This window comes from Eutrigla gurnardus (assembly GCF_963514095.1).
Source record: "Eutrigla gurnardus genome assembly, chromosome: 6".
In the NCBI taxonomy this organism is placed as follows: domain Eukaryota; kingdom Metazoa; phylum Chordata; class Actinopteri; order Perciformes; family Triglidae; genus Eutrigla; species Eutrigla gurnardus.
In genome coordinates, this window is record NC_139920.1 from 6568963 (window position 1) to 6579789 (window position 10827).

Sequence of the window (10827 nt, forward strand, 5' to 3'; positions counted from 1 at the left end):
AGAGACGGCCGCTGCTCAAAGTTTACACACACAACATGCTGAATGTATGAATGAGTTGAAGATGATGCAAGTGATGTCTTCATTGTTTCTATTTGAGGATAAAGTGTTATGGCCAGTCCAGGAAGTCAGGACCCAGTTGCAGAGTTCAACAAAAATACGTTTATTTAACAAAAGGTGTGTGAACAGTTTCACAGAAAATTCTCAAACAAAGTAACAACACAAATCTCTCAAGGAAAAGTAGCGGCGAAAAAAGGCAAACTAAAAATCACCATAGATGTGGGAAAAGGCTCAAGAACGAAAGTACAACTGAAAATAGTGACAAGGCACCAAAACTCGCTGATACAGGAAACAATCACTGGAGGGTTACCGCGAGGCGAGCGGCTGGAGACACACGGTGCACAGGCTTGCTGCTGAAAAGCAAAGGAATCATCCGGCAAAGGAGGCAAAGGGAGAGTGGCTTAAGAAGCCAGCCAATTTGGGCAGAACGAGCTGCAGGTGTGCCAGGTGCCCCGTGCTCCAGGAGATCGCTCCGCCCCTTGGTGCACACTCTGCAATGCATGACAGTGAGAGAGATGTCAGTCACAAGCCAAAACATAACACAACAACATTCAGGACCACAACATAAAGTGCATGGGTTGGAGATTGTGGCAATGTGGCATCTTCGTAGGCTCGGCCTATCTCAAGAGGCACAAGAATGTTTATGTGAGATAGTATTGCAACATTTGATGAGTCATGTTTTCGCTGGGCTTTTTTTTTTTTTTCAAATGTGGCTGTAGGTTTCCATTTATGGAAAAGTCAAGTCAAGGCGCACCACGACAGAACAAAATACTTGCTAATGCCCAACCTGTGAAACTTCAGTCTCGTTTCAAGCTGTGTGGTCAACAACATCTTACAACTTACAGTAAAGTAGAAGCTGGACATCACCGATATACACCTGCAGACCCAAGAAAGCAACCCGAGCCAGCTTAATATTTAAAGAACTACAGAGGTGAGGAAACAGCTGAATGATGAGGTGAGTAACTGCCTCTGCATATATACATTGTAGTCTATGAGTACATATTTACTATGATTATGCTTGATTAAATGTCATATAATTAAGTCCCAGGGCTCGAAATGTTAACGTCATGGATAATTTCTTTCTTTCTTTCTTTCTTTCTTTCTTTCTTTCTTTCTTTCTGAGCGACTTAGGCTCATCCCTATGTCCCCTCATTTCTATGAAATGTTCCTTCCATTTTTCCTTCCATCAAAATTAGGCCCTATGTTCCCTCAGCACAGGGATGGCCCTTCCCTGCAGTGTATGAAATACATAGGTATTACTAAGTAATGTAGGAGTAGTACTATAGTTAGGATTAGGGCTAGCTTTATCAAGTTCTTTATGTTATTATTAATCTGAGGGAGCATAGGGCTGAGGGAACATAGAGTTGATGGAACATGGGGATGAGGGAACATAGAGTTGAGGGAACATAGAGTTTATGGAACACAGGGCTGAGGGAACATAGAGTTGAGGGAACATAGAGTTGATGGAACATGGGGATGAGGGAACATAGAGTTGAGGGAACATAGAGTTTATGGAACACAGGGCTGAGGGAACATAGAGTTGAGGGAACATAGAGTTGATGGAACATGGGGCTGAGGGAACATGGGTGTAAGAGCCAAATTCGTGATTTCATGTGTAATAACAATTTAGTTAAAAAGATTAAAAATGCAACAGTTAAAATAAATAATTTCATTATGGTTTGAAAGAATGTGTAGATTAAAATACATAATCTAGTCATGTGTTAAAATTAAAAACCTTTCAGAATGTAAGCTTCCAATCAGAGAGCAGTATGTCAGTGATATATAAGGTGATGGAACTTTATTCAGCTCAGATTGAATTCAGAGAGGTTGGAAGCGACATAGTTTTTTGACCATGTGAACGTGTGAATATATGAACTTTATGAGTAAACATTTTGGAAGAAGATCATCTCGTCTCACTCGCGTTTCAATGACTAGTTGCTAAGACTGAATTCAAATTGTGGTACGGAAGACTGAACGAAACAAAGTGCCACTACAAAGGGGATGAGGGAACATAGGGTTGAGGGAATATAGAGTTGATGGAAAATGGGGATGAGGGAACATAGGGTTGAGGGAACATAGAGTTGAGGGAACACAGGTTTGAGGGAACATAGGGTTGAGGGAACATAGGGTTGATGGAACATGGGGCTGAGGGGACATAGAGTTTAGGGAACATAGGGTTATGGGAACATAGAGTTGATGGGACAAAGGGCTGAAAAACATCCTTCCCTCTGTATTTCCGTTGCACACATTTAATGCCGTGTCTCAGAATTAGAAAGGGAAAAATTGCCAAGTACTTTTTCACATTCGAGGAATTTGTCTTGATGTACATTGTGCACAATAATTAAAAAGAACAAACAATAAAACAAAGTACTGTTTAAATATTTTTTTCATATTTTCCATCAGTGTTGCTCAGAGTGAAACAACACTGGAGTCCAAACTGGAGGCCCTGCAGTGTCACTTCACCTGGGATCTGGAGCCCAGCAGGTCCAAACTCTTGCGTCTCAGGGACCAGCTGGAGGACATCGGCACGGAGGAGGGAAAGAAGTGGCTGGGTCCCATTTACAACCTGCGAGGGTTCATTCAGTACAAGCTGGGGTTCACTGAAGACGCCCAGAGTTCCTTCAACAAGGCTGCAGAGGCCTTCCGCCAGATGAGAAATGCAGATGATGGCTCGTGGTTAGTGGTGAACTACGGGAACCTGGCTTGGCTGCACCATCGCCTGGGAGACCAAACAGAGAGCGAGGCTTACCTGTCAAAGGTCAACGCCCTGATGAGTAAATACCCATCTCCAGCCCAGGATGAGCTCCATGCGGAGATCTGCGCTGAAAAGGCCTGGACCCTGATGAAGTTCAGCACAGAGAAAAAGCTGCTGGCTAGAGATTACTTCCAGAGAGCCATCAGGATGCAGCCGGACATGGTGGAGTGGAACACCAGCCACATCATAGGGTTGGAGAATGTTCTCAGACACAGCAACACACTGCTGGAGGCTGACATCTTGGAGAAAATGAGAATGGCTAAGGAAAAGGATCCAGAGAACTTGTACATCGCTGTTAACTACGTTGTGCAATGTGCTAAGAAAGGAGAAAGAATTGTAGATGAGGCACACGAGTTAGCCAGAAAGGTTTTGAGAAATCCTGTCAGCAGCTACAGTGGTATTAAGTCGTTACTTTGGGTTTACAGTATTTATATGTCTATTGACGAGGCCATTGATTTGGCAGAGGAGGCTCTGGAAAACCATCCAGATGAGCGTTATCTGAAGAGATGTGCTGCACTCTGCTATAAATGGAAGATAATGTATGACAGGGACAGTCGGCCAAAGCAAAGTGAGATAGACAGAGCAGCCAGCCTCCTTAAAGAGGTGATTTCTCTTTACCCACATTCTTCACTTCTGAAGGAAATAGATCTGACAAATATATACGCAAAGTCCAATCACGACCAGGCTGAAGCTGAGCAGATATACCAGGAACTGTTAGAACGTGAGCTTGAACCTGCAGACAAACAGATGCTTTACAACTACTACGCAAAATATTTAAACTTTCACCGACAAGATTTCAACAGGTCGATACAATATCACATGAAGGCAGCAGCGATACCGGAACAATCCTTCTATCGTGGAAACAGCATTAATGTTCTGAGGCAGATTAAAGATAGTCGCAGGAACCGAATGTGGAGAGAAATAGAGGAGTTTCTGGAAAACCTGCAAGAGCCTTAGTGTTTGTAACAGCAGGTTCTAAATGTAGAAATGATAACGGTAGTGCATTACCTTAAAAATGTGTACATACTAATTGATCTGTATCCTTAACAGACTGGTTTAAACAAGTAATCATGACTTTACACTTCAGTAGATTATGGAAGAGAAATGCTTAAAAAAAACATACAGGGTCGCCTAAAAAGTTGGAATGATTTGCAAATGTCTTGTCTTTTATAGCACCAAACAAAAGTTCTGCATGAATTCATTTCACCTGGGTAATTGGGACACATAATGCAATCATTGCACCTGGTCAAAGGTGATTACTGATGCATTTAAATAGGAATAAACAGAGGATTGTGTCTGAAAACAAAATAATCCAACTTCATGGGCAACAGTGTATATACATGCATACATTTGTCCGTAGTCATATACTCTATTATATCTTTTAATAATGCTGGTCCTTTAAATACAGACTGTCCTCCTCGAGAAAACGACCACATAGGTCGTGTGTCATGCACCGAATTACGACCATATGTTACGTTTCAAAATAGCGCGCCCTCTAGCGGTCAAGTAAATATCGACACTCCGGTGTCTCAGACGATCGCCCCCCGTCAATCATCGGCAGAGAGCTCCCCCACACGTCGACCTAAACCTACCCCCCCCCCCCCCCCCCCCCCCCGCGCGTGCGTGGACGATCGCCCCCCGTCAATCATCGGCAGAGACCCCCCCCACACGTCGACCTAAACCTACCCCCCCCGCGCGTGCGCGGACGATTGCCCCTTGTCAATCATCGGCAGAGACCCCCTCCACACGTCGACCTAAACCTACCCCCCCCGCGCGTGCGCGGACGATTGCCCCTTGTCAATCATCGGCAGAGACCCCCTCCACACGTCGACCTAACCCTAACCTTAACCACTACTATCGTTGCGGAAGAATCTCCGCAATACGCTCCCAGAGGTCGTATTTGAGGACGTGACACACGACATATTTGGTCGTATGAGTTGGAGGGCTTGTTGCAGAAATAATATCTGCTGTGGACATGTTCAGATGTGATTACTATAATTCAGCATCACATGATTTATGAGAATAGATTTTTATCAGGTGATTTTTGTAATTTGCAAGGTCTCTCTCATTGTCTAGTGCTTATCCGTGTCGGGCAGCAGCTTTTGTAAGATGTTTATTTTATTCCTGTTGTGTTCATGTTTCCCCCTAATGATTGTGTTTTATGTCTATATAAGAACATAATTCATGATATGAAATTTGCTTTGCAAGCCTCAGAGTAGTGAAATATAAACCACTGATGGAGCCTTTAACCTGAATATTATTGCCAGTTTAACCTGATAGTATGTATAAAAGTATGTTAAGCTGTGTCTCAGATGTACACGATAGCCTACTAATACTATTAAAGATGCTTTATGTACATTAAGAACTCTTTAAGCTTTGTTTTTGTGGTTACACAGGGTGATAATAACATTCATGGTTCCATATTGTAAAATGTGATGTTAATTTCTTTTTACAAGAATAAGAATTCATCTTGGTATAGCATGACCCAAGAAATGGTCGGGTGGTGCAGAAGCCAATAACTCCCGACTCAGAACATGTAACATAAGATCATAGTTGGTGTTGATCTTTTCATGACCAACACAAAGAATAATAAGTATATTCCGAGTATGAAAGGCTGAACCACTAATTCAACCCCAGTTAAGATTACTTCATTACCCCCTACTCTTTGTAATAAATTCCAGGAGCATCGATCATGTGTGGTTTGTTCTTGTCGTCATCGGATACCAAACAAACTTCAAAAAGCACACGACAAATGAATCAGGGTATTTATTTATGACAAATGTCAGGTCAGAGTGTGAAACATACATTAACACATTTTCTACATTTACATGTATCCATAATAATCAATAATGGCCAGAATTATATGAAAACAGTATTATTAGATTTTAGAACCACAGAATGAGACTGGAAGGCTGCAGATGGAGTGAGCGATGAGATACTGTACATACACACTGCAGAAACCTGAGGGCTTTACATTGTATTATCTTACAGACAGGTCAGTGGTCCAACATCTCAAATTGAAATCACTTGATGGCTTGTCATATATATATATATAAATATAAAATATTTGAATGGGTTAACGGTTAAAACACACCGCAAAATACACTGAAATATATATATATATATATATATATATATATATATATATATATAATATCCATCCATCCATCCATTTTCTACCGCTTATCCTGTATTCAGGGTCACGGGGGGGGGGCTGGAGCCAATCCCAGCTGTCATTGGGCGAAGGCAGGGTACACCCTGGACAGGACGCCAGTCTATCGCAGGGCCGACATGTAGAGACAGACAACCATTCACACTCACATTCACACCTACGGGCAATTTAGAGTCACCAATTAACCTATCCCCATCCTGCATGTCTTTGGACTGTGGGAGGAAGCCGGAGAACCCGGAGAGAACCCACGCTTACACGGGGAGAACATGCAAACTCCACACAGAAGGAACCCAGGCCGACCGATATATATATATATATATATATATATATATATATATATATATATATAGAGAGAGAGAGAGAGAGAGAGAGAGAGAGAGAGAGAGAGAGAGAGAGCTGTTCATCAGTATCTGGCAGGTGAACAAACGTACTTTTTCATTTAAACAAACCATGGCATGTGAAGCGGTAACCAGAGAGGTACACCAGTAGGTGGCAGCAGAGCGCCATGCAGGTGTCTCTCCAGGTTACGATGTCACCCTCACAGCTCTTCGTACCGACACTATGCAGAGACGGCCGCTGCTCAAAGTTTACACACACAACATGCTGAATGTATGAATGAGTTGAAGATGATGCAAGTGGTGTCTTCATTGTTTCTATTTGAGGATAAAGTGCAGGGATTGAAGATTGTGGCATCTTCGTAGGCTCGGTCTATCTCAAGAGGCACAAGAATGTTTATGTGAGGGAAGATAGTCCATCAACGTTTGATGAGTCATGTTTTCGCTGTGCTTTTGTTTTGTTTTTTTCAAGTGTGGCTGTAGGTTTCCATTCATGGAAAACGAAAGTAAAAGCGAACTACGCCAGAACAAAACACTTGCTAACGCCCCATCTGTGAAACTTCAGTCTCGTTTCAAGCTGCGTGGTCAACAACATCTTACAACTTACAGTAAAGTAGAAGCTGGACATCACCGATATACACCTGCAGACCCAAGACAGCAACCCGAGCCAGCTTAATATTTAAAGAACTACCGAGGTGAGGAAACAGCTGAATGATGAGGTCAGTAACTGCTTCTGTATATTGTAGTCTATGAGAACATATTTACTATGATTATGATTTATTAAATGTCATATAATTAAGTCCCAGGGCTCGAAATGTTAACATTATGGATAATTTTTCTGCTTCTTTCTTTCTTTCTTTCTTTCTTTCTTTCTTTCTTTCTTTCTGAGCGACTTAGGCTCATCCCTATGTCCCCTCATTTCTATGAAATGTTCCTTCCATTTTTCCTTCCATCAAAATTAGGCCCTATGTTCCCTCAACACACGGATGACCTTTCCCTGCAGTGTATGTAATATGTAGGTATTAGTAGGTAATGTAGGAGTAGTACTATAGTAAGGATTAAGGTTACGTTTATCAAGTTCGTTATGTTATTATTAATCTGAGGGAAAATAGGGCTGAGGGAACATAGAGTTGATGACACATGGGGATGAGGGAACATAGGGTTAAGGGAACATTGATGGAACATGGGAATGAGGGAACATAGGGTTGAGGGAACATAGAGTTGATGGAACATAGAGTTGATGGAACATGGGAATGAGGGAACATTGATGGAACATGGGAATGAGGGAACATAGGGTTGAGGGAACAATAATGGAACTTGGGGATGAGGGAACATAGGGTTGAGGGAACATAGAGTTGATGGGACAAAGGGCTGAGGGAACAGAGTTGATGGAACATGGGGATGAGGGAACATAGGGTTGATGGAACATAGAGTTGATGGAACATGGGAATGAGGGAACATTGATGGAACATGGGAATGAGGGAACATAGGGTTGAGGGAACATAGAGTTGATGGAACATAGAGTTGATGGAACATGGGAATGAAGGAACATAGGGTTGAGGGAACATTTATGGAACATGGGAATGAGGGAACACAGGGTTGAGGGAACATAGAGTTGATGGGACATGGGAATGAAGGAACATAGGGTTGAGGGAACATTTATGGAACTTGGGGATGAGGGAACATAGGGTTGAGGGAACATAGAGTTGATGGGACAAAGGGCTGAGGGAACATAGAGTTGATGGGACAAAGGGCTGAGGGAACAACAACAAGCAACTTCCAAATAGAAAAACATCCTTCCCTCTGTATTTCCGTTGCACACATTCAATGCCGTGTCTCAGAATGAGAAAGGAGTTTATTGCCAAGTACTTTTTCACATTCGAGGAGTTTGTCTTGGTGTACAGTGCACACTATAATTAAAAAGAACAAACAATAAAACAAATTACTGTTTAATTTTTTTTTTCATATTTTCCATCAGTGTTGCTCAGAGTCAAACAACACTGGAGTCCAAACTGGAGGCCCTGCAGTGCCACTTCACCTGGGATCTGGAGCCCGGCAGGTCCAAACTCTTGCGTCTCAGGGACCAGCTGGAGGACATCGGCACGGAGGAGGGAAACAAGTGGCTGGGTCACATTTACAACCTGCGAGGGTTCATTCAGTACAAGCTGGGGTTCACTGAAGACGCCCAGAGTTCCTTCAACAAGGCTGCAGAGGCCTTCCACCAGATGAGAAACGCAGATGATGGCTCGTGGTTAGTGGTGAACTACGGGAACCTGGCTTGGCTGCACCATCGCCTGGGAGACCAAACAGAGAGCGAGGCTTACCTGTCAAAGGTCAACGCCCTGATGAGTAAATACCCATCTCCAGCCCAGGACGAGCTCCATGCGGAGATCTGCGCTGAAAAGGCCTGGACCCTGATGAAGTTCAGCAGAGAGAAAAAGTTGATGGCTGGAGATTACTTCCAGAGAGCCATCAGGATGCAGCCGGACATGGTGGAGTGGAACACCAGCCATGTCCTAGTGTTAGCCAGTGCTTTCAAGCACAGCAACACAGGGGTGGAGGCTGACATCTTGGAGCAAATGAGAATCGCTAAGGAAAGGGATCCAGAGAATTTGTACATCGCCATTAAGTACGTTGAGCAATGTGCTAAGAACGGAGAAAGAATTGAAGATGAGGCACACGAGTTAGCCAGAAAGGTTTTGAGAAATCCTGTCAGCAGCTACAGTGGTATTAAGGCGTTACTAAGGGTGTACTGGAAATATATGTCTATTGACGAGGCCAGTGATTTGGCAGAGGAGGCTCTGGAAAACCATCCAGATGAGCGTTATCTGAAGAGATGTGCTGCACTCTGCTATAAATGGAAGATCATTTGTTTCAGGGACAGTCGCCCAAAGCAAAGTGAGATAGACAGAGCAGTCAGCCTCCTTAAAGAGGTGATTTCTCTTTACCCACATTCTTCACTTGTGAAGGAAATAGATGTGGCAAATATATACGCAAAGTCCAATCACGACCAGGCTAAAGCTGAGCAGATATACCAGGAACTGCTAGAACGTGAGCTTGAACCTGCAGACAAACAGATGCTTTACAACTACTATGCAAAATATTTAAACTTTGACCGACAAGATCCCAACAGGTCGATACAATATCACATGAAGGCAGCAGCGATACCGGAACAATCCTTCTTTCGTGGAAACAGCATTAATGTTCTGGGGAAGATTAAAGATAGACACAGGAACCGAATGTGGAGAGAAATAGAGGAGTTTCTGGAAAACCTGCAAGAGCCTTAGTGTTTGTAACAGCAGGTTGTAAATGTAGAAATGATAACGGTAGTGCATTACCTTAAAAATGTGTACATATTAATTGATCTGTATCCTTTACAGACTGGTTTCAACAAGTAATCATGACTTTACACTTCAGTAGATTATGGAGGAGAAATGCTTAAAAAAAACATACAGGGTCGCCTAAAAAGTTGGAATAATTTGCAAATGTCTTGTCTTTTATAGCACCGAACAAATGTTATGCATGAATTAATTTCACCTGGGTAATTTGGACATAATGCAATCATTGCACCTGGTCAAAGTTGATTACTGATGCATTTAAATAGGAATAAACAGAGGATTGTGTCTGAAAACAAAATATTCCAACTTCATGGGCAACAGTGTATATATATGCATACATTTGTCTGTAGTCATATACTCTATTATATCTTTTAATAACGCTGGTCCTTTAAATAATATCTGCTGTGGACATGTTCAGATGTGATTACTATAATTCAGCATCACATGATTTATAAGAATAGATTTTTATCAGGTGATGTTTGTAATTTGCAAGGTCTCTCTCATCGTCTAGTGCTTATCCGTGTCAGGCAGCAGCTTTTGCAAGGTGTTTATTTTATTCTTGTGTTCATGTTTCCCCCTAATGATTGTGTTTTATGTCTATATAAGAACATAATTCAATATATGAAATTTGCTTTGCAAGCCTCAGAGTAGTGAAATATAAACCACTGTTGAAGCCTTTAACATGAATATTATTGCCAGTTTAACCTGATTGTATGTATAAAAGTATGTTAAGCTGTGTCTCAGATGTACATGATTGCCTACTAATACTAATAAAGATGCTTTATGTACATTAAGAACTCTTTAAGCTTTGTTTTTGTGGTTACACGGTGATAATAACATTCATGGTTCCATATTGTAAAATGTGATGTTTATTTCTTTTTACAAGAATAAGAATTCATCTTGGTATAGCATGACCCAAGAAATGGTCGGGTGGTGCAGAAGCCAATAACTCCCGACTCAGAACATGTAACATAAGATCATAGTTGGTGATGATCTTTTCATGACCAACACAAAGAATAATAACATATATTCCGAGCTGCTTCTGTTAAAGGCAGGTTTCAACAAGGACAACAGAGGCTCTTTATCATCATCCAACATTGTATGAAAGGCTGAACCACTAATTCAACCCCAGTTAAGATTACTTCATTACCCCCTACTCTTTGTAATAAA

General features: G+C 42.0%; 2 protein-coding genes across 4 annotated transcripts; both read left to right on the forward strand.

Annotated features, from left to right (window-relative positions):
- The first annotated feature begins 805 nt into the window (after positions 1 to 805).
- Positions 806 to 5487, forward strand: LOC311014773 (interferon-induced protein with tetratricopeptide repeats 1-like). 2 transcript variants are annotated; one of them, XM_084011576.1, is made up of 2 exons: positions 806 to 1012; positions 2461 to 5487. In XM_084011576.1, the coding sequence occupies exons 1-2, from the start codon at positions 1005 to 1007 to the stop codon at positions 3767 to 3769; spliced, it is 1317 nt and encodes a 438-aa protein (XP_083867702.1). In that variant the 5' UTR covers positions 806 to 1004; the 3' UTR covers positions 3770 to 5487. The 2 variants fall into 2 exon arrangements, with proteins under 2 accessions (XP_083867702.1, XP_083867703.1); XM_084011577.1 differs by having other exon boundaries at positions 806 to 988.
- Positions 5488 to 6375: 888 nt separating this feature from the next.
- LOC311014981 (interferon-induced protein with tetratricopeptide repeats 1-like) lies at positions 6376 to 10454 on the forward strand. Of its 2 annotated transcripts, none has more exons than XM_084011962.1 (2): positions 6376 to 7038; positions 8298 to 10454. In XM_084011962.1, the coding sequence occupies exons 1-2, from the start codon at positions 7031 to 7033 to the stop codon at positions 9604 to 9606; spliced, it is 1317 nt and encodes a 438-aa protein (XP_083868088.1). In that variant the 5' UTR covers positions 6376 to 7030; the 3' UTR covers positions 9607 to 10454. The 2 variants fall into 2 exon arrangements, with proteins under 2 accessions (XP_083868088.1, XP_083868089.1); XM_084011963.1 differs by having other exon boundaries at positions 6376 to 7014.
- Positions 10455 to 10827: the final 373 nt, after the last annotated feature.